Consider the following 26656-nt stretch of genomic DNA (forward strand, 5'->3'; position numbering starts at 1 on the left):
ATTGAGTGTGAGTGTGAGTGTGAGTGTGAGTGTGTGTGTGTGAACACATCTACCCAAATTATTTTGTTATGAAAAATGGTACCATTCACACATTTGCAAAGTTTGGTATAAGAAGGAATGCCCTTCAAAATTCCTTAAAAAGTGAATAAACAAATTTAGGGTTACTTCATCTTTTGATTATAAAACAGCAATTAGAGATTGGTTTATCACTGTTTATTGTTACAGAAGCACATCCTTAGTCTGAGTAAAATCAGTAAACATAACCTCTGAAGAGAGAGGGGGTGAAATTAGATAACTGCACTCTGAAATCATCAAATAAATACCTATGCTCACATTTTTTAATATTGCAAATGAGAAATAAAGAAAAGAAAACAGAACAAAGGGTTACATGTCCAAGAAGGCAGGCATGTACAGAAAATCACTATGCATAGCAATTACGCACATCAACTGAAGACAATGTCAAAAGAAATTATTGCAAAATAAATTTTAAAATCTAGTAACATGTTTTGTCAGAAAGTGACAAAAGGCACACTCTAATAACTCTGAGAATATAAACATCTCCAGACTTACTTGCTACTATCTACATCAACAGAGTGACTGCTCTTAACAAGGAGCAATCTTTATACCAGTTCATAGTACTGAACTGTCACATTGAGAAAACATTAGCAGAGCTTGTAGTTTTCCTTACAGTTTTGACATATTCCAATTCTATCAGTTGTAAGAAACTGCATATAACACATCATATAATGGACTATCAAAAGAAAATATCAAATAGAATTTATTCATAAAAAATACTTCAAAAGCAGCTATAAGGAAACAGCAACAATTCATTTTAATAATCCAGTCCACAAAAAATAACATTACTCTAAACGCCTGTTATAAAATAACATGAAAAATGAAAAAAATATAATTGGCTCCTTTAGATATTTTCATCTATAAAACACTTTTCTAACTACAAGCTATTACTTGCATTGCCACAAATTTTCAAACACATGAAACAATCCATATTGTTCTGGAGTTACCAAAGTACTTTACAGTATTTTTGCACTAATATTCTCCAGTAAATTCTCTTCAAGTATCTCAAAAGGTTCTTGAAGGTCTCCTGTTAGATTCTGAGGCAGAGCTCGTAGGCTTCTCTTCTTTAGGTGGTGAACCCCCATCTTTGTTCGACTGCGAGGCTGAAGGATCCTGCAGAGAGAGATGGGAAAAGGTCTTTTGGTTGCCTCAAAAAGACTGATGGGAAGAACTTCTAAAAATACCCATATAATTGTAAAACATTCATATGCTTATAAATAAATGCAGAAACAATAAATTATTTCAGTTTACCTAAATGTACAATAAGATGCCTAACCTGCAAGAATTTAGCCAATTCAGCATAAGAAAGTTTAAGAAAGGTATATAATTTTCCAACTTTGGTAACAATTTCTGGGAACTGAATCAACAGGGAGTTCTCATTTTTAAATAATGCATGAGTAGCCAATGATTTCTCTAAAAATGAATCCTTCCCAATTAACTTCATACCTGAATTTACAGGCATGTTAATTTTGAATTAATCATTTTGTGACTTCCCATAATAACACTCACCTTGAACAAGGAATAAACAACAAATTGTGCCAATAATACAGGCTGTGCAGGTATAATCTCATTCATGTGAGACTTACTTAACACCAATAACAGCCATTTTAACCCCTCAGTGATGGGTATTAGAAATCTCTCGGCTTAATCGATTTCTGGCAACATCCAGTCACTGGGTGCGGGAGTCTGCTATGTGTAATGGAACTTCCCGCTCAACGCACTTTAGCACGTTGCCACACGTATAGCCATACCCCACAGAGCACATGGTTTGTTATGACCCAGCAGTAATGGGTTAACCAGGATATAGATGGTAGACTAATATACTATCTACTATACAAAATCATGTAACTTCAAAAAATAATAAATCTCATTTCTTATTACTGACCACTAATCTATTAAAGTAAACTTCAACTCAAAATAATTGAAAAGTAAGCAAAGAAATTAGCATATAATGAATATGGTATTGATAATCATAGAGTGTAATGTGCATAGTCAACCTATCAGCTCATTACAAAATCTGTGCAACAGTAACAATTTACACAAAGTATTAATCTTCTTCAAATAACTTCCTTCAAAAAACATACCTTCTCCTTATCAGCTTCTTTTGGGTCTCTGAGCAGTTTCTGAGCTGGCTTTCTAATAACACGTGGCTTCAATGCTAGGCGATTAACATGGCTTACATTCTTGGGTTTCTTGATGACTCTGCGTATTGTGGCTGTGCTTCCAGGCTTGCTATTGCCGGTTTCTCCCTCGTCACCATCGTCATTGTTCTCACCATCGGCCCGATTACTACTGCTGTCCTTGTTGGATCTGTTGGTTGTTTTGCTCCCTCCAGGTGCACTACGTGGGCCTCTTTTTGCTGTCAATCTTCTATATTCTGAGGGGGAAAATGGAAGTTAAGAAAGAAATGAAGGTGAGGAATCGGCTTTAAACTGCATATTAGCTCAATAAAATTAAGCATTTGCTGTTTTTGCCCAAGAGGTCTGGAGCAATGATTATGGCAATCAGGTTTGAGAACCACATAGGATATATCAATGGAGTTTGTGGAACCAGAATTTGGGCACATGGTTAATATTCAGGCTGTTTTTAAAGAATGATGCATATATTCTTCTGTACCTAATACTCTGACTTGATGCTATTCCCAGGACAAGAAGAGCGTATACTACAATCCCATGTGTGCTCTTTGCAAGCACAAGTCAATGGTAGATGTTTTCAGGCTGATGCCCCCATTCAGAGAATTTTCTACCCAAAGACTGGAGTGCTACCTAACCACGAAAAAAAATACAGCCCACAAGTTGACAATAGCACTTCATGCTAACAAGAAGCCAATGAATGAGAATCCTGCAGATCATGCAGATATCTGATTAGCAAAACTGATAAAATTGGTATGAAATCATGCTTGAATAGAGGTATCAGTTTACCATACACCTGGGCTATTAAGAATGTGGTTAGCGTCCTTGGCTTATATGCCAGGGATCAATGCTAGTCCTAATATCCAGCCAGATGAGCTATGAAACATGTCCCTTGTTAGATAAGGCTCTACCTATCCTCAGACCATCTCTAATGAACTCTCGAGCTGTGGCACACACTTTGCATATGAAAGCATCCATCAGTGCTACAATGCCTACCACACTCAATGTGCTAGGATATTACTAGAAACAGCAATGGTAAACCACAAGCACACCATGCCTCCTTCAGTTTAGAGGTCACTAGATGTGCTAACAAGAATGTGGTTTATCTCTGTGGCTGCATTTCCTGTATCACTGAAACAAGTCCAGTGATGCAAGTTGTAATGCTGATACCAGAAATTGAAAACCCACAATTTCTAGGACCCTACAGAGTCTCGAGAAACTCAGCTGCATTTCTGATTTTTTTTCTTTCTTGTTTTTAGATGTGGCCTGGTTGCACAAAGTCAAATCAATTGATATATTCAAATCAGTTATCACAAACAGCTGCTTAAAGCCTTAGCAACAGACCACAGGGGACCAGGAAAAACAATTTCTAAGCTACAAATTATTAATCGTTAAGGGGGTAGAAAAGCACTTTAAATATATTAAAATCCAATGAATAAATAAATAACATAACATTAGAACTTACTCTTTAGAATCCTGTTTTTCTTTATTGGCAAGGGTCGCCTTCTGGCCTTTCCTCCCCCTAGTCGTTTCTTGGGATCACCTAGCCTTGACCTCTTCACCACTGACGACCTCTCGCTTGATCTGGCTGGTCGTTTGGGGAGGAGGCGTGACCTACTTGGGGACAGTGGCCGTTTACTTCCCTCAGACTTTCGAGATTCAATCCAGAGCCTAAGATCATCAGGTCGTCTGAAACAGAAACTTAAAATTAGATATGTACAGAGCAATCTTTCAAAATACTTTCAAAATTTATCACCTAATTACATACAATTTACATGCCTATATTCATCTATCTATCTATATACATATATACATATAAAATTAGTTATATATGTATAATCTGTCTAAAAGCAAAACTGTAATTACCTGCTCCTCTTTTTATCTCTTGGAGAAGTTGCTCTTCGTGAAACTCTAGCCCTCAAAACTGGGCTCCTCCTCGTGCTAGCAGGGGACGGCCCAAGCCTATCTTCTATTCGTCTACTTCTGTCACGTTCTCTGCTGCTCTCTCGTCTTCTGTCCTTTGGCAGATCCTGGCGAGCACTGCGACTTGGAGGAGTGCGCGACCGTCTGTCACTGCGACCTCTGTCTTTCTCCTGATTTTGACTACTTCCTGAGTGATTGTTATCCTTTGTCCAACTCCTAACATCACTGGTGCTTCTACAGTCAGAGTTCCTTTCCACGGCTCTCCCTCGCTTCACAGTATCCGAGTCGTGGGTTCTCTCTCTTGAGCTAACCCTTCTTTCTGGTTCTTTTCTCCTCTCTCTCTCTCCTCCTCTGCTTCTTTCACTTCCTCTTCTATCAGGCAATGCTCTACTCTCTCTAACGGGACTTCTCGCTGTACTTGAAATTCTTCCTTTACTTTCATATCTGGGGAGAATATATGATTCAATGAAACAAGAGAAAGAGAAAGAGGGAAAAAACAAAATAATAACAATAAAAAATAAATAAATAAATAAATAAATAAAATAGTATTCCTTCAACAACACTCACCTTGAAAGATACTTATAAACAAGTACCACCTGGCATAAGTGTAAGGAGAACATTAAAGTACATGCACCTGTCTTTTGAGCGGTCATAGCTTCTCTCTCTGCTCCTACAATGTGTGGAAATATAAGGACTATGGGGTGAGGGTGGTCTCCTTGCCGGCGGTGATGGCGGCCGACGAGGAGGGGTTGTGCTGGGAAGAGGCGACAAGGATCGGTAGCGGCTCTGGCCTGCTGACGGCAACGGCGGGCTCCGTCTTCCACCTGACCAATGTCCTAAGCATAGTGGATTAGTTAGAAAAAGTATGTATATACACATATAATCAACAATAATGGATATACTGAAGAGGTGATCTAAAGTCAATCAAAGGAAGCGCTAAAATACACAATTTGCTTTTAAATTCCAATTCTGGATCCTTTCTAGTTGCAATGATCCCTGCTTCAGCACTTGGAGGCAGAAATGAACCAATCCTTTGATAATACTAACCAAGAGTAAATACATAAAATCCCAATACTGAATGTAATGTTGTTCAAAATGAAAGCCTACAGAAAAAAATTCTAGGTACATTTAAATTCAAACTTAATTCCTAACCAAACTGCTACTTTCAGAACCCCTCTCCAAGCTCTCCCTTACTTCACAGAATCTGAATCATGTGTTCTCTCTCAGAAAAATCGGATATATATTTCATATGCCTGCTACTCACTTCGAGGGCTAGTTGTTGAGTATCTCGAGTACTCTCTCGATGAAACAGGCTGCGGGGATGGGGGCGTGGGTGGTCGACCATGGGGGGACACTTGACCTAGGTTTCGAGGGTACTGACCTGGCGGACCATACACCACACTATCCCCAATAACATACCTAGAAGATCAAAACCTCATTTAGAATGTTTTCTAATTTGTCTACATATCTATCTACTTCTACAGCAAGAGAATGTGCAAATTTCTTTTGTATACATACACACATGCATACATATAAATATACATATATTCTATATTCTTGTTAACATGAATCACCATAATATTTCAAGTAAACAATCTTTCTGGATAGTATTGAAGTCTGTTTTTAATGCCAAATTGTAAATATTAGATAATTTAACCCAACCGCCAAGGATTTATGTTCTGTCCCCTGTAGTTTTTGGTGAATTTTGTTACATACATAAAGTGAAGGAAAAGGGTAAACAGGTGAGATAGTTCTAATAACTGGCTACTATTTAGTGATTAAGAACTTGTAGACCCAACTATGTGTAAATACAATAAACTTATACTACAGTGGGCATGGCATGTATTCTTGCCACATTGGGCGATTGGGTTAACATTTTTATTCCTGAACAATAAAACAAAATGGACTCTGTTGTCATTAACTTACCTATCAAGATACTGCCGATCTGGAGACCTTGGTGGTGGGGAGTACCTGTCATAACCATCATAGCTTCCTGCAACACCACTACTAAGAGGTGACCTGCAATATATTTTCCCGATATTTATGTTATTACAAAAAATGTCTGAGCTACTTCAAATTCCTCTTAGAATTTGAAGAAATTCTTTTTACAATTATTCAAAAATTGCAAATAGAACAGCAATGTTGTGACAATTTATATAGTTGTTTTAATGTGGGGAAAAAAAAAAAAAAAAAAAAAAAAAACATTCATTAACTATCAAGAATTCTATTCTGTAGATATGGGGTTAACTGCAAACAGGTAAAGCTTTTCAAAAAATTATACACATAAAAGCTCTACAATTCCCCCTCCCCCCGTACTTTGTGTGTTCTAACCTTAGGGTCCTAATAGGGCTGTAGTCTCGATACAGCTGCCGATCCTCTTCTGGATAGAGTCTGCTTCTTGTTCCTCCACCAAGTTTATGATCATAGGATAGGCTGCTTCCACCAGCAACCTTATCACTTGCATAACTTCCACCACCTCTGTGCTTGTCCCCCCCATAACTACTGTCACCTCTGCTGTGTTTGTCCCCTCCATATCCGATGCCCAGTTTGTCCGTCCCATAGCTTGTAATGCCTCCTCTTCCTCCATACTTGTCCCCACTGTAACTTCCAGCACCCAATGACTTCTCCGCTCCATAACCACCAGCTCTGTGCCTATCACCCCCATAGCTGTCATACGAGTTGTAATTGTCATACGAACTTCCCGACCCACCATAGTATGCATCACTCTCGTGCTTGGGATACCTACTTGTTTTCTCTGGATAGCTATCATACTCGTTTGTGAATTTGCTACTTCTATATTTGCTACTATATTGCTGACTACTGGTTTCTATTCGACACTTCTCTGGGTAACGTCCTTTTTCTGTGTATCTCTGGGTGTATAGAGATTTCTCTCCATATCTTTCACCGGAGTAACTTACGTCTCTAGATTTGTAAATATCACCATAAATGTCATTTTTGCTAATTAGCTTATTTGGCACCTTATCATTTATCTTTCTCACGTCATTTCCCTTGTATTTGTCATCTGAGTAAGTCTTAGGCTGGTAAGAAGTCTTGTACTCTTTATCATATTTATCATACGTATCATCATAACTCTTGGGCTTCGAGGAGGAGGACGTGGAGGCCGAGGCTGAGGGGCCACGGACAGAGGTCTTATTACGGGGTCCTGGGGGAGCACCAGGAGGAGTACAGGGCCGGCTGTATCTTTCAGACATCCTGGAGTGGAGGCTTACCTAAGTGGCTGAAAGAAACGACTGTTATAGATCGAGAATATCTGCAAGTCCTTCTTGAAACTTTCTGAAACACTTCTCCAACTCCATTCAACCAAGAGAAGGGAAGAAAATATGAAGAACATTCATGGAAAGGGGCAAATATGAATAAAAGTGGCACACAGAAGGTCAAGAAAAGTGTGATCATACACTGCAGAAATACCGAGAAGAGACAAAAGGGACATCAGTAACAAATAATTACAAAAAGTGATATCAGACATTGCAGAGATGCTGAGGAGAAACAAAAGAAGGCACATAAATTAAAAAAAAAAAAAAAAAAAAAAAAGCATGTTTATAGGGAAAGTCATTCTGTACTACAAAGAGATCTAAGTAAGAAGAGAGATCAAGACAATTTAAAGTTAGGTAATGTAAATTTACCAAGCTAAATATATCTTCCATTACTGTAGGCTCCTGGCCACATTCTACAAACTGTTTTCTAAAATGCATTTCCATTTTAACAGGTTTTAATGAGATAAATACAAAACTTTTAAAACTGCCTTAACATCAACTATTTTAAGTCATAATCACTACCTATCCTTTCTGACCTTACAAAAGAGGGAGGGAGGTAGAACCCTTCTCTATTATGTGAATTATGAGAAAATTACCTCCAATATAGATCAATAGTGTAAATTAAAAAACATAGTAATCTAACCACAACAAAAGCCAGATGAACCTCACACACAGAAAGACCACTGTGGAACGAAAGCATACGTTTCTCTGCAGTGGACAATTGGCTTCATTACTTTCCTCTAATATTTCAGGAACTTATCCAAAGCCTCTCATATCACAGCAAGACAATGACTTCCATAATCTAAAACAAGACTTGCCTACAAACACTGAAGTAACAAGCCATGCATTAGTTAAAAAGAATATTAAGCTTTAAGAGAAATCTGCAAAATAAAATAGGGAGTGAGAAAGCTACAGCTGCAGTTCATGGACACTATATATATATTTAGAAAGAAAGAAAGAGAGGGAGAGGGGAGAGGGAGAGGGAGAGGGAGAGGGAGAGGGGAGAGGGGAGAGGGAGAGGGAGAGGGGAGAGGGAGAGGGGAGAGGGAGGGTGAGAGGGAGAAAAAATGAAATGTGAAGGAAGGAAGGAAGGAAGGAAGGAAGGAAGGGGGGGAGGGGAGAAATTAACAAGAGCTGAGAACAAAGTCATACCCAATAAAGATAATCCTTAGCTATAAACAAAACATACCTAAACATAAGAAAATACTGAACAAGACTCATTAGGAAACAAGAACATTTGTAGCTTTTACATATGTACACTTACTTTTGTTCCATGTATAAGTTTATTTCAATGATCCTGCATATTTCTAACAAAACTATCTTTCATGCTGATACTCAAAAAGATTTTATAGCAGATAAGGCCAATTGCCAACATAATCTTGTAAACACAACTAACTTTCCATGAACATTTCTGTATTTGTTAGTGGCATCTGTCAGTCACCATACTTTAAATTTAATAATGCAAACAATCAAGCCAACACATGCTCACATTAACAGTAATATTCACTGATTTACTATCCTTCATAAAAAAAAAAAAAAAAAAAATAATAATAATGAATAAATAAATAAAACAAAAAAAAGTCATGAATGCTGAAAACTTTACAGTGCAAGACATGTATCTGACATGTTTCAATCTTCAGAAATATTGTTTAATTGAATGTTGTCATATACATCTCTTACGCTGTGAAGGTATTTGTTCTCGGTCAACCATCTAATGCTGTCTGGTTAGTGATCAACATCATCCCAACATCTAGCCATTTGGTAAGTGGGTACTGGTCATTACACTTGCAAATTGGAAATAGCAGTAATAAATTCTTATATCAAACAAAATTTACAAATCTAATCTAATGTGGGATTAAACAGTGATATGCAACTACCTCTAACCATCATTATTATACATAAATGATCCTTTCCATCTATTCACGAGCAGAAAACTGGAAAAACAATTTAGATAAATTGAATGTTTTACTGCTGCTTCTGCTTTTGTGGATACTAACCCAATGCTTAAAAACATTTTGGACAAAACTTAACTTTTCCCCCAAGTCTAAAAGTAAACACAATCAAATAATTGACCTCCCTGTCTACCTATAAAAAACATAATACCCTCCAGTAACATAAATGCTAAAATACTGTAATGCCTGCAAAATAATCAGGCAATTGGAGAATTTTGCACTAAAATTCAGATAAAAGCCTTAATCTTCTCTTTATTTATAAATAAGATAGGATCCATTTTGTTTACTCAGCATGGTTCATTAGATTGAGTAACAAATGATAACTTAGCTAACTAACAATATGGAAAACACTTGCAAGCTTACCTCAGTTAAGTAGAATCTTTAGAATATTAATGCTGACCACGAAGAAGCAATCTCCTGCCCAAGTTGGAGACTGATTCCTTTACATCCTGAAAGTGTGTGTGGCAGAGCTCAGGTCTTGACACACATTAGTGAGGGAGCAGAGCTCATGCCACTCTGAAAGGAACAGGTGTTGCATCAGAACTGGGCCAGTTGGGAATGCAGTCTGGTTGGAGGGTGACGTTCAGTCTTGGATTCAAGCTTCAGAAATCTGGGATCTCTCTCAATGCAACACTGCCTCAGGGGGTCAGGCTGGGCTGGGCGGTGTGCTGCCGAAGAAGAGCCCGGATACCCCCGGCTCACAGACCCAGACACCTGAGGCACTTATCCTTTTGTAGCACCTGTTAAGGGCATCAGAAAGTGCACTGAACTTTACCAGCTGGCGTCAGATGCTGGGAGCAGTTGCAGGTAGGGCAACATATCACTAAGTGTGGACCAAATTAGCAATCACCACTCACCATCACTTCACACATCACACTAAAGAGGAATACAAAATACACACTTTCTTTCGAATTAATGGCATTTTACTTTCATATAATATACCAAAAATCACTCCACCGAACTTTCCTCTTCTTAGCAGACGAATATAAAAACACAAAATATATAATACAATAACACTGAACATTGCTTGCTGTGCACCTGCCACCAACAGATTTCCTGCTGTAAGACTCAGGAAGAGAACAGAGGTCAACTAAATAAACAGAACAACTACAAGAGAGATAAAAAAGAAAAAGCTGAAAATAGGGTTAACAAAATTACTCTTCACAAAACACTCAACAAACCTTTTTGTTATTTAATTATGAAATAAAAAAAAAGAGCTTTTAACTTTGGCTCACAAAACAGTCTAAGGGGAAAAGTCCAAGCAAAATCTGGCCTCTAACATACAATATCATTAATTTAAAAATTAAAAAAAAATTGGGGGGGGGGGGATTTTCAGACCTTTCCTACCTTTGGCCTAACTCTACAATATAATTCAAAAAACAAAATCTTATGGAAAAAACTAATAAAACTATCCTTGTACCTCTACTCTCCAAACTGTTCTAAATATGTGGTAATAAATGGTCAACCCTGCCAGAGCTAAAGTTTCAAATGAAGTCCTATGGAACAAATGGTATTAGCACAGATTTTCATTCTCTAGCACCCCACTAGTACTATAAATCAAACAGACCATAGATAGTCTCTGGAACTGATCACTTCATTATTTTCCTTTTTTCTAGATAATTAATCTTTTGCATAAGAAAATGTGCATATATATATATATATATATATATATATATATATATATATATATATATATATATGTTTTTCTTACTGCCCCATGCTTTATGTACAGTAGACTAAGTGTTTGCAAGGTTCTCCACCAACAGGCCAACTTCCTAGCATACTAACCCGGCTAATGTTCAATATCTGGCAGGTGTTAAACTGTCCACAACCCATCCACAATTCAAACACATAAACAATGAAGGTGTAATGTAATGAGACATGTTTTCATGTTTGAGTTCTTGTCACAGTGGCAAGATTAGAGTTAAGTTCTCTTTGAAGTAATGTAAATTATCATAGTGTGAATAAGAGTAATATCAATTATTAATTGGGTATGATTCCCCATCTAATATCTGCATCTAATATTCTACATCAAATAATTTGTATTTTCATTTAGTGCTCTCTAATTATCTAATATAAACCTAATAGCTGCATCTGCATGGGATTTTTTTTTCATTTGATTAAAGATAAATATGTAACATATTCCAAAATATTGTATAAAATGGGAGAAAATAATTTACCCTATTATCATGGCATTAAGGAATGATACAGGAAAATTTATAAAATCATCAATACAATTCTTACATCACTTAAATAGTAAATAAAAAAATAAAAAATGAAATCCATGCCTAATGGACGATAAATGACATTAAAGCACTTGGAAAATCTCCACCTGTCCTTCTGATCTATAACTTGAGCTCAATTATGGTACACTAGCTCTATTCTCAGTTCTCTAAATGTGGAAAGACTTTACATTCATAATATCTAATGCAATACAATTTACCATAACTCTGAATGAACATTTCTAAAACTGCCACTTTTGGGTGTGTTAAGAAAACAGATTTCATTACTTAACCCAATGCCGACAGGCATGACGTGTACATACATCCTATGCCTACTGTGAGAGCTTGTTTGATTGTTTTTCCACATAGATGGCTACACTTGTACTAAGTCACTAATGAACCAGTTACAAGTACTGCCTGTCTCACCCATTTACCCCTTTCTTTGATTTACAAAAATATTTTACGTTACCTTATTTTGCTGTTACTAATGTTTATAACATTATGGATTTTAAAATGTAATAAAAATAACACTATCAATATTCATAGCACTAGTAAAAAATAAACTTTTCCCGCCAATTCAAATCACGTAAGGTCACAAGGTCTACTAATTGACTCCTTTGTGGCTAGGCACTAGCAGAGCCATTTATGTGCAGACACATTTCACAAAAATATAGAAAATGAGTACAGCATTTTCCCCATTTTCTAATCATTTTCCCCGGCGGCATTGGGTTAAAGTCATTCCATGCATGTGCAGGAGAAAGACAAAAACAAGGTAAAAAAGAAACAGTGGAGGGAGAAGGAGAGGAGAGGGGGAGGGAGGGGGGGGGGAGGGGGGAAGAAGGGTGAAAGAGGGAGAGGAGAGAGAGGGGAGAGAGGGGGAAGAGGGGAGAGAGGGGAGAGAGGGGAGAGGGGGAAGAGGGGAGAGAGGAGAGAGAGAGGGAGAGGAGAGGGAGAGAGAGGGAGAGGGGAGAGAAAGAGATAGGGGGGGGGGGAAAGATGAGGAGAGAGGGGGAGGGGGGAGAGAGAATTTAAGACTTAGGGATCAAGTCAGTAAGTTTATACACAACTGGGTGTGTAACACATTGTAGTGCAGAGTGGTGTGGTTGAGTGAAATGTGGAGGAGGGTTAACCCCTTCGATCCAGATGACAAGACTATCACTTTATGGAAAAATTTGGCTTGAGGGATGGGTGACGTGAACATGTGAAATTTCACAAACTTGCCGTCATGTGAAATTTCACAAACTTGCCATCAAGTCAAGGCCAGGGTGACAGGAAAGATTCGCCACAAGTGCACAAACCTCTTGGAGGGTGATTAGTCTTATTTGTGATAAACAAGTGTAGAATGTATTGTCTGTGAGCCCTGACATGACAAAAACATGACAAATAACAAAATGCTACTTATTGTTATTATTTTTGCGCTGAGTTATGGAACCTAGAGAGATGGTATGGAGTCTGTGCAAGGAAGTCTCTTACCATCTGGAGAAATCAAATCACATAACAAGTATGGGCATTGGAAAATGGCAAACAAGCCAAAAATGCTTATACAGAAAAAATGAAAATAGCATGTGGAGACAGAGTCCTGTCACTGTACACGAGTGTTCATTTTGCACCCGGCCTACAAGCCGCACACCTGTCAGAGTGACTGCTCACTTAAGCCTAATGCCCGTATTTTGGGCCATTTGTCTTAAAATGGGCATATAGGTAATGCAGTCTATGCTTATTAACTAATCACTAGTTTTATCACCTGCCAAATATTATCTAAACAAATCGATGCTTGTGGTAAATAACCCTAAATCTTTAAAAATTTCTAAACTTTATATTTATACACACACACACACGTGTGTGTGTGTGTGTGTGTGTGTGTGTGTGTGTGTGTGTGTGTGTGTGTGTGTGTGTGTGTGTGTGTGTGTGTGTGTGTGTGTGTGTGTTTAAAATTCTTGAACCATTATAATCTAATTAAATTTCCCCTGAACTGATGGCCTTATTCCCCACTACTAAACAAAAATAATAATTTACTACACAATGGTTCAAAGAAAGTAAGGGTGCAGCATCAAAACAAAAATAATACTCAACAAACAAAAAATTAAGAACCAAATAATACTCAGAACAAAATAAATAACTTATTTTCAAAATTGAAAAAGAAACGTGAAAATAGCAGACAAAGATTATTCGAGTCTAGCGACAAAGATAACAGACGGCCTGTTGGAGAGGTCACCACTTCTAATAATCACTGACGATAAATCCTGACAGCGCTCTACACAGCTAAACATGCCTACAACATTCACTTTCTGGTTTTCTGGATCCCAAAGGTTACAACTCTTTGGGCAGATAAATTTTTTTTTTTTTTCTACAACGTGAGCAATTCAGACCAACTGCAAAAGCAGGCGTGGCAAATAAATATATTTTACAGGCTTTGGCAAAGAAACTTGGATCACAGCAGATGAATAATCACTTACACCTGAAGCTCAGACGTGGTACCTCTTGCAGTTGTTGACGAGAGCCACCGCTCAGTACTGCCTAAAATCGTATTGCATCCGAGATGATCAGCAGCAACATGCTTCTTGAGTGCACGCCAATTCAGGTTTATCCTACATGCCTTCCAACTTTCTCCACCTGATTATAACCATGGAACAATGAAGCACTATACAGTTACTGTTACTGCATCATGCTAAGTTTCAACTTTCGAAAGGTAATTCTAGATCTTGTTCAATCTAAAATACCTTTATTGAGAATTCCAGAGCATTTCTTCCCTGCCACAACAGAAAAACATGTGAAGTGGCAGTAGATGTGATAATGCTTAGCTACTTCCCATACCATAACACAGGCCAGGTTTTCTTAAGAGCCACAAATGGTATGAAAAGCATCAGAATTCAGAAGAAAGTTGTTTTAATTCATTCACTAATACCATGGTCTTCATAAACATTTCATCTACGTATAGCACCAAACTTCAGTTGTTTGGTATCCTGGAAGCATGTAGGACAAAGTGGACACCTGAGTGCAGGACTTGTGATGCTGCATTAAACTTGGTCAGTAATGCTTAGGTGTTGTTGTCTTTATCTGCACTGGAAAGGGGCAGTGGGACTTAGCAGCTCCAATGCCCTCTAATATTTCACTGTGCAATGTTTTGTTTTCTTTTGTCTATCTTGAATATATAATCATTTGAAATCTTGATCAAAAGACAACTTTAATTAGTCTTCACTTTGAAATTTTGATCAAAAGATGAGACTAGTTAGGTTCACTCTTCCTTAATGGCAGTTGTAGCTCCCGATACTTGAAGATTCTGATTACCTTCAGTCATCACAGCATGAAGACGAAGTAGATGGTCACACCTGTAGGCTAATATGGTCTACCCAACTTACAGGCCAGGCAGCCTGCCAAGTCTGAAGGCAGAGACAGTTGGGAGACCATACTGATGGCCCAGGACTGGAGAACAAGGTGATCTGTCAAGCCTGGAGGCCTACGCAATCTGCTAAGCCTAGAGACCAAGGTGAAATGACAAGCTTGGAGTCCAAGATGATCTGCTAACCCTGGAGAACAATGTGATCTGCCACGCTGCACTGCCAAGCCTGGAGGCCAAGAGGATCTGCCAAGCCTAGGTGCTGAGGAAATGCACCATACTTGGGAGCAGCTGTCTCCTGGTGAACCAAGATGTGAAGCCATTGGCAGTAAGGGAAGGTTGTGGTGTAGGATGCAGGTGGCTGGATCTCTCTCCCCATGTAGCCCTGAGATGCTGTGTTCCCTGAGAGAAGTTGGTGAGAAGAGGGCCGTGTTTGGGATGAGCTGGGAAGATAGTAGGCCATGTATCAGGTAACCCAAGTGAGCCCCAAGCCAGGCAACCACCCTAGGTTCCACCACCTCAGGTGTCCCTTCAGGCACACAGCTATGGGGGGTAACACTTGCCACACCATTGTGGGGCCAACCCTTCCCTGCCGTCCTTGACGGCTGACAGGCTTTGGGGGCACAGCCACATCATATAAGATGGGCAATTGGGCATGGCTGGCCACATGGCAACCTCCTGGGAATAGAATAGTTAATTAATCTTATGAACATGCCTTTAATTCCAGACAAAATAAAGCCCTTTTCAGCCATGTTAAATGGAATGTCATCTTCTATATATATACATATAATAAATACTATATATGCATATGCATATATATATATATATATTTATGTATATATATGTAAAGAAAATTATAACTTTCAGTAAATAATAATATATACAAATAAAAGTAGACTGCAATTTTCCCAAAACAAAAATAAAAATGTAATTGTGAATACAAAACAACATAAGCACAATCTTGCAAGCATTCCACTCAACTACATTCATCCTCCATATCTAAGGGGACCATCTATATACATTATATTTATCTTCATCTTTTTTCTTTTTTTTCCTGAGCGACAGAGGCAGCTTTTCACACTTTTATTCTCCAGTGCAGAAACACCCACAATACTCAAGTCAAGTGATTGTAACCCCCTGCCAAATAAAAGTAACTGCCTTCATTTATCTACTGAAAAACATGGTCTGGGGTGACCTTTTTTGTGCATTTTAAGCAACAATTTAGGAACTAGAAATACAAGCAATTAGATTAATATAATATATGAGTAAATACATTATTTCATAAATAAAGTACAAGAAGAAGAAAAAAAAATAATAATTGCTGACTAGTTTTTACTTTACTGACTGCACTGTAGTCAAAGGTCAATTTTCAAAGAAAATGATGGTTCTCCTCTACATATGTGTATGTATATAATATATAATATATAATATATATATATACATATATATATATATACAAATATATATATAATAAATTTTTCCTGGGGGGGGGGGGGTCCTAACAGGACCTAATCAAGCAAAGTTAAGATTAATTTTCTTATTGCTCATTTCTGTTAGGAACCAAGTCTTAACTTAGCATCTCACATTAATGTAACTATAAATTTTGAGGCAAGTGTGTAGAGGGACTACATTCCTTATTTGAGGCTACTCTAATCCAGGATTATTCGAAAATATCATTCAGGTCAAAAATCATAATTTTCCTCATATTTCAGCCAGAAGGTGTCCTCGAAGAGTTAAACAGAACAGGATAAAAAGGGAAGAACAAAAGTCACATGAAGGACAAGGAGATATAAGAGAGGAAGAGAGTGAGAGAAAATAAAAGTGAGACAAAGAGGGTGAGTCACTGAATAAAGATTGAAGAGAAACTGAGAAAATGTCAATTTCAATTTGTGAATGTACAACAATCTGCATATATTATGCATGTAACCGAGTGAGAAAAAAGAGGGAGGGAGGGAGGGAGGGAGGGAGGGAGGGAGGGAGGGAGGGAGGGAGGGAGGGAGGGAGGGAGGGAGGGAGAGAGGGAGAGAGAGAGAGAGAGAGAGAGAGAGAGAGAGAGAGAGAGAGAGAGAGAGAGAGAGAGAGAGAGAGAGAATGTATGTCTGGCACATATCATGAAACAATTGCATGTCATTTACTCAAAGCTTTCATTCACTTCTGATAAACCTTTGTCTATTTTGTACTTGTAACAGGGAAAAGGGCTATATTTTGCTGCTTAGTCTACACCTTCCGGAGGCTAAGATTTCAACTTACCAGAAGCAGCATCTGTAAGAGCAGTTTTATTATTGTCATGTTAAATGCTTCATGAAATAATAAGAATGTAAAATAAAAAGAACAGAATATCACAAAAGAAAAAAAAATCTTTTTTTTTACCTACCTTCTTGCCTTATCTTTTTCTTTTTTATTAAATAAATTTTCTAGTTTGAATACCAATCAGTAATCCATGAATATTAATCAGACATTGTACAGATTCTCTTTGAATTAAAATACAGTTTTTTGTACTGATTACTCTACTATACATTATTATATTCATTGGTGTATATATATAAGGAAATAAATAAAACAAATAAATAATGGATAGAGAGACGCAGAGGGAAAGTGAGAGGAAAATGGAAAAATTGAAAGATGGGGGGGGAAGAGGGGGGAGAGGGGAGGAGGGAGAGAAGGGGGAAGAGAGAGAGGGGGGAAGAGGGAGAGAGAGAAAGAGAGAGTGAGAGTGAGTGTGTGAGAGAGAGAGAGAGAGAGAGAGAGAGAGAGAGAGAGAGAGAGAGAGAGAGAGAGAGAGAGAGTGAGCGAGAGAGAGAGAGAGAGAGAGAGAGAGAGAGAGAGAGAGAGAGTGAGTGAGAGAGAGAGAGAGTGAGTGAGTGTGAGAGAGAGAGAGAGAGAGAGAGAGAGAGAGAGAGAGAGAGAGAGAGAGAGAGAGAGAGAGAGAGAGAGTGAGTGAGTGAGTGAGTGAGTGAGTGAGTGAGTGAGTGAGTGAGAGAGAGAGAGAGAGGGGGGGGGGGGGGGGGCAGGAAAGGCAAAAAGGGAAAATAAGAGAAAGGAAAAGCAAAAAGAGGGAAGAGAAATGGAAGGAAAGAAATAAGGATGGGAGGATTGAAAGGAAGGACGGAATGAAATAGGCAAGGAAGGGAAATAAAAATAACGCAAGGAAAGCTATAAGATGTTAACCTGTCCCATCTTTCTGTTTATCCATAACTGTGCTCCTTCCCTGATAAGTTCATCACAATGAATCAAAACTAATCAAACTGGGTATAATAAATTAAAAAAAAAAAAGTCTAACCAAAGATAAATAAAACATGATCTGTTTGTAGGTAACTGCTTTTCTAGGTTATCCTTTTTCATTATATCCACTTGCATTCTCACTAAATCCTCAAATTAAGAGAGCGACTTCTACTCAGCCTATCATTACCTTCTTGACTAAGTGGTGGTGAGGTATTCAGACGGCCGCAGAGATCTCGGTCTGAAAAGGACAAAAGCACGTCTCAGTTGTCATCCTATTTTGAAGTTCAGGTTCTATTCAGTTCTATTGCTTGGGTCCAATGATATAATAACCGGTTTGCTCTGGGTGATTTAAAAGACATGTGTTGCTCGTCAACAGGGCACTCACTCACGAGTGGTAACTGAATTTGTCATCCTTAGAGTATCTTATCTAATAATTCTCGCTCTCTCTCTCTCTCTCTCTCTCTCTCTAGCTCTCTCTCTCTCTCTCCTATGCCTCTTCTCTCTCTCTCCTATGCCTCTTCTCTCTCTCTCCTATGCCTCTTCTCTCTCTCTCCTATGCCTCTTCTCTCTCTCTCCTATGCCTCTTCTCTCTCTCTCCTATGCCTCTTCTCTCTCTCTCCTATGCCTCTTCTCTCTCTCTCCTATGCCTCTTCTCTCTCTCTCCTATGCCTCTTCTCTCTCTCTCCTATGCCTCTTCTCTCTCTCTCCTATGCCTCTTCTCTCTCTCTCCTATGCCTCTTCTCTCTCTCTCCTATGCCTCTTCTCTCTCTCTCCTATGCCTCTTCTCTCTCTCTCCTATGCCTCTTCTCTCTCTCTCCTATGCCTCTTCTCTCTCTCTCCTATGCCTCTTCTCTCTCTCTCCTATGCCTCTTCTCTCTCTCTCTATGCCTCTTCTCTCTCTCTCCTATGCCTCTTCTCTCTCTCTCCTATGCCTCTTCTCTCTCTCTCCTATGCCTCTTCTCTCTCTCCTATGCCTCTTCTCTCTCTCTCCTATGCCTCTTCTCTCTCTCTCCTATGCCTCTTCTCTCTCTCTCCTCTCTCTCCTATGCCTCTTCTATCTCTCTCCTCTCTCTCCTATGCCTCTTCTCTCTCTCTCCTATGCCTCTTCTCTCTCTCTCCTATGCCTCTTCTCTCTCTCTCCTATGCCTCTTCTCTCTCTCTCCTATGCCTCTTCTCTCTCTCTCCTATGCCTCTTCTCTCTCTCTCTCCTATGCCTCTTCTCTCTCTCTCTCCTATGCCTCTTCTCTCTCTCTCCTATGCCTCTTCTCTCTCTCTCCTATGCCTCTTCTCTCTCTCTCTCCTATGCCTCTTCTCTCTCTCTCCTATGCCTCTTCTCTCTCTCTCCTATGCCTCTTCTCTCTCTCTCCTATGCCTCTTCTCCCTCTCTCTCCTATGCCTCTTCTCCCTCTCTCTCCTATGCCTCTTCTCCCTCTCTCTCCTATGCCTCTTCTCCCTCTCTCTCCTATGCCTCTTCTCCCTCTCTCCTCTTCTCTCTCTTCTCTCTCTCTTACCTATGCTCTCTCTCTCTCTCTCTCTATGCCTCTTCTCTCTCTCTCTCTCTCTCTTATCCTCTTCTTTCTCTCCTCTCTCTCCTCTATGCCTCTTCTTCGCTCTCTCTCTCTCCTATGCCTCTTCTATCTTCTCTCTCTCCTCTCTCTCTCTCTCTCTCTCTCTCTCGTCTCTCTCTCTCTCTCTTGCCTCTTCTCTCTCTCTCTCTCTCTCTCCCTTATGCCTCTTCTCTCTCTCTTATGCTCTCTTCTACTCTCTTCTCTCTTATGCCTCTTCTCTCTCTCTTCTCCTTCTTCTCTCATCTCTTCTCTTCTCTCTCTCTCTCTTCTCTCTCTTCTCTCTCTTATTCTCTCTCTCTCTCTCTCTCTCTTAATGCCTCCTCTTCTCTCTCTCGCTCTCTCTCTCTCTCTCTCTTATGCCTCTTCTCTCTCTCTCTCTCTCTCTCTTAAGGCCTCTTCTCTCTCTCTCTCTCTCTTATGCTCTTCTCGCTCTCTCTCTCTCTCTCTTATGCCTCTTCTCGCTCTCTCTCTCTCTCTCTTATGCCTCTTCTCGCTCTCTCTCTCTCTCTTATGCCTCTTCTCGCTCTCTCTCTCTCTCTCTCTATGCCTCTTTCGGCTCTCTCTCTCTCTCTCTTATGCCTCTTCTCGCTCTCTCTCTCTCTCTCTCTCTTATGCCTCTTCTCGCTCTCTCTCTCTCTCTCTTATGCCTCTTCTCGCTCTCTCTCTCTCTCTCTTATGCCTCTTCTCGCTCTCTCTCTCTTATGCCTCTTCTCGCTCTCTCTCTCTCTCTCTTATGCCTCTTCTCGCTCTCTCTCTCTCTCTCTCTTATGCCTCTTCTCGCTCTCTCTCTCTCTCTCTTATGCCTCTTCTCGCTCTCTCTCTCTCTCTCTCTATGCCTCTTCTCGCTCTCTCTCTCTCTCTTATGCCTCTTCTCGCTCTCTCTCTCTCTCTCTATGCCTCTCTCTCTCTCTCTCTCTCTCTCTTCTGCTCTCTCTCTTTTTGCTCTTCTCTCTCTCTCTCTCCTTATCTCTTCTCTCCTCCTCTCTCTCTCTCTTATGCCTCTTCTCGCTCTCTCTCTCTCTCTCTTATGCCTCTTCTCGCTCTCTTATGCTTCCTCTCTCTCTCTTATGCCTCTTCTCGCTCTCTTATGCCTCTTCTCTCTCTCTCTTATGCCTCTTCTCGCTCTCCTCTCTCTCTCTTCCTCTTTGCCTCTTCTCCTCTCTCTCTCTCTCTTCTCTCCTTTGCTTCTCACTCTCTCTCTCTTATGCTCTTCTCTCCTCTTCTCTCTCTTATGCTCTTGCTCTTCTCTCTCTCTCTTATCTCTTCTCGCTCTTCTCTCTCTCTTATCTCTCTGCTCTCTCTCTCTTCTCTTATGCCTCTCGCTCTCCTTCTCTTCTCTCTCTCCTCTTCTGCTCTCTTCTCTTTCCTTCTGTCTCTTTCTCTTCTTCTCTCTCTCTTCTCTTCTCTCTCTCTTCTCTTCTTCATCCTCTCTCTTATGCTCTCTCGCTCTCTCTCTCTCTCTTATGCCTCTTCTCGCTCTCTCTCTCTCTCTCTTATGCCTCTTCTCGCTTCTCTCTCTCTCTCTCTTATGCCTCTTCTCGTCTCTCTCTCTCTCTCTTATGCCTCTCTCTCGCTCTCTCTCTCTCTCTCTTATGCCTCTTCTCGCTCTCTCTCTCTCTCTTATGCCTCTTCTCGCTCTCTCTCTCTCTCTTATGCCTCTTCTCGCTCTCTCTCTCTCTCTCTCTTATGCCTCTTCTCGCTCTCTCTCTCTCTCTCTTATGCCTCTTCTCGCTCTCTCTCTCTCTCTCTTATGCCTCTTCTCGCTCTCTCTCTCTCTCTCTTATGCCTCTTCTCGCTCTCTCTCTCTCTCTTATGCCTCTTCTCGCTCTCTCTCTCTCTCTCTTATGCCTCTTCTCGCTCTCTCTCTCTCTCTCTATGCCTCTTCTCGCTCTCTCTCTATGCCTCTTCTCGCTCTCTCTCTATGCCTCTTCTCGCTCTCTCTCTCTCTCTTATGCCTCTTCTCGCTCTCTCTCTCTCTCTCTGCCTCTTCTCGCTCTCTCTCTTCTCTCTCTCTCTTATGCCTCTTCTCGCTCTCTCTCTCTCTCTTTATGCCTCTTCTCGCTCTCTCTCTCTCTCTCTCTTATGCCTCTTCTCGCTCTCTCTCTCTCTCTCTCTCATGCCTCTTCTCGCTCTCTCTCTCTCTCTCTCTTATGCCTCTTCTCGCTCTCTCTCTCTCTCTCTCTCTATGCCTCTTCTCGCTCTCTCTCTCTCTCTCTCTTATGCCTCTTCTCGCTCTCTCTCTCTCTCTCTCTCCTGCCTCTTCTCTCTCTCTCTCTCTCTCTCTCTCTTATGCCTCTTCTCGCTCTCTCTCTCTCTCTCTCTTATGCCTCTTCTCGCTCTCTCTCTCTCTCTCTCTTATGCCTCTTCTCGCTCTCTCTCTCTCTCTCTCTATGCCTCTTCTCGCTCTCTCTCTCTCTCTCTCTTATGCCTCTTCTCTCTTTCTGCTCTTCTCTCTTCCTCTCTCTTCTCTCCTCTCTCGTCTCTCTCTCTCTTCTGCTCTCTCTCTCTTCTCATCTCTGCTCTCTCTCTCTCTCTATGCCTCTCTCTCGCTCTCATCTCTCTCCTCTCTCTTATGCCTTCTTCTCGCTCTCTCCTCTCTCTCTCTCTTATGCCTCTCTCTCCCTTCTCTCTTCCTCTCTCTCTCATCTCTTCCTCTTCTCACTCTTCTCTCCTCTCTCTTCCTCTCTTTATGCCTCTTCTCCCTCTTCTCTCTCCTCTCTCTTTATGCCTCTTCTCGCTCTTTTCTCTCTCTCTCTCTTATGCCTCTTCCGCTCTCTTCTCCTCTTATCCTCTCTCCTCTCTCGTCTCTCTATCTTTCCTCTTCTCGCTCTCTCTCTCTCTTCATGCTCTCTTCTTCTCTCTCTCTCTCTCTCTCTTATCCTCTCCTTCCTCCTCTCGTCTCTCTCTCTTATTCTCTATGCCTCTTCGCTCTCTCTCTCTCTCTTATGCCTCTTCTTGCTCTCTCTCTCTCTCTCTTATGCCTCTTCTCGCTCTCTCTCTCTCTCTTATGCCTCTTCTCGCTCTCTCTCTCTCTCTCTATGCCTCTTCTCGCTCTCTCTCTCTCTCTTATGCCTCTTTCTCGCCTCTCTCTCTCTCTCTCTATGCCTCTTCTCGCTCTCTCTCTCTCTCTCTCTCTCTTATGCCTCTTCTCGCTCTCTCTCTCTCTCTCTTATGCCTCTTCTCGCTCTCTCTCTCTCTCTCTCTCTTATGCCTCTTCTCGCTCTCTCTCTCTCTCTCTCTATGCCTCTTCTCGCTCTCTCTCTCTCTCTCTTATGCCTCTTCTCGCTCTCTCTCTCTCTCTCTTATGCCTCTTCTCGCTCTCTCTCTCTCTCTCTTATGCCTCTTCTCGCTCTCTCTCTCTCTCTCCTCTCTCTCTCTCTCTTATGCCTCTTCTCTCTCTCTCTCTCTCTCTCTCTCTCTCTCTCTCTCTCTCTCTCTCTCTCTCTTATGCCTCTTCTCTCTCTCTCTCTCTCTCTCTCTTATGCCTCTTCTCTCTCTCTCTCTCTCTCTCTTATGCCTCTTCTCTCTCTCTCTCTCTCTATGCCTCTTCTCGCTCTCTCTCTCTCTCTCTTATGCCTCTTCTCGCTCTCTCTCTCTCTCTCTTATGCCTCTTCTCGCTCTCTCTCTCTCTCTCTCTTATGCCTCTTCTCGCTCTCTCTCTCTCTCTCTTATGCCTCTTCTCGCTCTCTCTCTCTCTCTCTTATGCCTCTTCTCGCTCTCTCTCTCTCTCTCTTATGCCTCTTCTCGCTCTCTCTCTCTCTCTCTTATGCCTCTTCTCGCTCTCTCTCTCTCTCTCTCTTATGCCTCTTCTCGCTCTCTCTCTCTCTCTCTTATGCCTCTTCTCGCTCTCTCTCTCTCTCTCTTATGCCTCTTCTCGCTCTCTCTCTCTCTCTCTTATGCCTCTTCTCGCTCTCTCTCTCTCTCTCTTATGCCTCTTCTCGCTCTCTCTCTCTCTCTCTTATGCCTCTTCTCGCTCTCTCTCTCTCTCTCTTATGCCTCTTCTCGCTCTCTCTCTCTCTCTTATGCCTCTTCTCGCTCTCTCTCTCTCTCTCTATGCCTCTTCTCGCTCTCTCTCTCTCTCTCTATGCCTCTTCTCGCTCTCTCTCTCTCTCTCTTATGCCTCTTCTCGCTCTCTCTCTCTCTCTCTTATGCCTCTTCTCGCTCTCTCTCTCTCTCTCTCATGCCTCTTCTCGCTCTCTCTCTCTCTCTCTCATGCCTCTTCTCGCTCTCTCTCTCTCTCTCTCTCTCTCTCTCTCTCTCTCTCTCTCTCTCTCTCTCTCTCTCTCTCTCTCTCTCTCTCTCTCTCTCTCTTATGCCATGTGAAATTATTGCCAAGTGCTAGGTGTTGAGGCCTTCGCATCAAGAGTTCACAAGACAAGGTGTGAAATTGACCCTGTGGGCCTTCAGGAAGGAGTTCTTTTGCATGCTCCTGCAGAACTACCACCGGTCCACAAGTGTGAAGGGAGAGGGCCATTTCCTGGGAAGACACTATGTCTTTGTGCAGGATCTAAGGTGGTGTATGGAAAAGTGAATACAAAAATAAAGAAATTAATAAATAATGGGATATTATTATAACTAATTACAGAACAAAAATGGAGACCTCAAAAAATGGCAAAAAACTTTGTAAAAAAGTTCATAGGACTACAAAGACGTAGCAATGATTCTACAAGCACAACCTCTTGAAGATTACCACTCAAGGAAAACGAAGCTTCAGATTTTACATATATAAAATATATATATATATATATATATATATATATATATATATATATAATATATATATATATACATATATGTATAATCTAAATGACTATATTTACGTTAACATAATGCGATGTCTATTGACTTGTCTTACGGGCATTCCGGATGCACGCACGCAGTGTGGAATTCTCACTCCACCTACAGCAGTTGTGCGAGCACCCAATGTCAAGTCTGTCCGACGCTCTATCCTGCCACGAATGGAGATTTCTTTTTTTTCCTGGGCGGGGAGCCCCCTGCATTAGATAATATAGTGACTGATTCAGTAATGTGATTACAGCAGAGTTAGAGAATGCCACACTGCGCATGCATGACTGGAACGCGCACAAAAATAGCCAATAGACATCACATTAAGATTCCAGAGACTAAGTACCTAAACCTGGGTTTCATGCGAACCCAAAATCCAAACCTATCCTTTCCTACCATCTATTTATTCGCTAGACAGGAGGGCAAGCTCCCCCGCACCCCCCTTCACAGAGGAAACAGACATTAAGGATTCTGGCTGCAAGGGTGTTGTGGATTTGGTCTCTGAGCGGTGTTACGCAGCAAATATTTCCATCATTTCTCGGTAAATATGAGGTGTTGTTTACGACTAATTTTTAATGCTCTATAAGATAGTAGTGTCTATTTCCCTCTATCTCTCCATCGCTCTCGGTCACATTAACCCAAAGTATAGGTATCTATAGTCAGAATACACTTCCCGCACATTATAATCTACGAAGGCTTGCAATTTCTTCAACTCCTTCGTTTTTTACGTACAATTCGACTTCAATATAAATCACAACGTAACACAGGCTGCAGAGCGAGGTCCCCGATTTTTCCTTTTGCCCCTAAATGAAAGCTGGCTTCGAGCTACTCGTCGTACTCGCGCGTCAGAGAGTGCCATGAATTACGAAGGGAGATATCGAGTCTGCCTTTCGAACACTAAGGAAATCGCTGGTTTGAAGAAAAAGAAAAAAAAAAACGATTTGGAGGAGCCAAGTGTGGTCCGGTATCGTCCCGCCTCTTCTCCCGTTTCCTCTCTTCCCACCTTTCGCTCGTGCAAATTCTCCTTCCTCTGCATTTCCCAGTGACAGCCGATATCCAAGAGAACCGAACAATTGCCGCCGGTCATGAAAACAAGAAGAAAAAGGGATTGTTATTGACATTATATCTGCTTACCTACACACCTTGTGCGTTCCTGCTCGGCCCAAGGAGAGCACTGAGAGGAAACTTCTGGCGGCCGATCAAGGCGCCGAGTTAGTTGCGCTTTCAACACATAGATGGCAGGTCGAAGTTGTAGTTTGGCTTGCGGTGTACAGATGGCGCTGAGAGCCCCACCCTGAATTTTTTTTTTAATGTGTGCCACATATAATATAATTCAAGTTCCTAATTGTTTTCTTTTATTTCTAGTATTTTTGATAGTCAAGACGGCTATTTATAAATTAATATTAACCAGTAGCTCCATGTGATTAGTACCTTGAATATGGAGTCATACGAAAGGGAGTAGCCATATATATTTTTTTCTCCCTTTAAATATTTTCAATCGATTTAACATAAATCATCTTGTCAAATGTACATCCATAAATTCTGCATATTTTTTGTATACATTTTAAGACTGACGTAATTTCCCTTACACAATAGAGACTCGATTCTCCTCAGTAGTCGTCACAATATCACGTTACAAAAGGGAGATTTCAATACCCAGCATCCCACCCCATCTCTAACCCGGTGGACAGATGCAGCGCGATACCACATATCCCATGAATCATATGAATAAAACCATGTTGCAGGTGGGGTCCTTGGGGTCCTTCACATAAGGGTTCTTAACCTGTGGTGGTCTGTCGGTTGGAGTGTGACGTCATCACCCCTGGCCCGGCACCGGTTCCCTAGGGTCCAGAGCATAGCCCTATATAGAAGCAAGGTCTATATAACAGTACTTACGTAGACCTTGTTATAGATGGACAATGCCTTGCTTCAATAGCCCACAAGCAGCGAAGCCTTACTAGGTGGATTGTGTGGATATGTTCATGGCTTAACCCGATAACTGCCATGGACCAGGCAGTAAATATTGAGTAAGTGGCGGCAAGAATTAAATAAGAAAAGCAGGGAGACACAGATTCTTGACAGGGGCTGAGGGTATGCCAGTGGCTCTGGAAACCGGCTTGGGCAATAAAATTGGCTGGAACGGCGTGAGAGGATAGTGGTGCCGA

At 40.8% G+C, this 26656-nt stretch overlaps 1 protein-coding gene across 7 annotated transcripts; it reads right to left on the minus strand.

Annotated features, from left to right (window-relative positions):
- Positions 1-198: 198 nt before the first annotated feature.
- LOC125031796 (serine/arginine repetitive matrix protein 1-like) lies at positions 199-25659 on the minus strand. 7 transcript variants are annotated; one of them, XM_047622744.1, is made up of 12 exons: positions 25626-25658; positions 18326-18376; positions 14036-15594; positions 9721-9873; positions 6462-7368; positions 6057-6149; positions 5395-5549; positions 4765-4966; positions 4074-4574; positions 3673-3896; positions 2160-2452; positions 199-1188 (listed from the first exon to the last, which is right to left on the minus strand). In XM_047622744.1, exons 5-12 carry the CDS (start codon positions 7340-7342, stop codon positions 1081-1083), a joined length of 2457 nt encoding a protein of 818 aa, XP_047478700.1. In that variant the 5' UTR covers positions 7343-7368; positions 9721-9873; positions 14036-15594; positions 18326-18376; positions 25626-25658; the 3' UTR covers positions 199-1080. The 7 variants fall into 7 exon arrangements, with proteins under 7 accessions (XP_047478700.1, XP_047478699.1, XP_047478706.1 ...); XM_047622743.1 differs by having other exon boundaries at positions 9721-10097; XM_047622750.1 differs by having other exon boundaries at positions 2256-2452; positions 9721-10233.
- Positions 25660-26656: the final 997 nt, after the last annotated feature.

This window comes from Penaeus chinensis, chromosome 13 (genome assembly GCF_019202785.1).
Source record: "Penaeus chinensis breed Huanghai No. 1 chromosome 13, ASM1920278v2, whole genome shotgun sequence".
Classification (NCBI taxonomy): domain Eukaryota; kingdom Metazoa; phylum Arthropoda; class Malacostraca; order Decapoda; family Penaeidae; genus Penaeus; species Penaeus chinensis.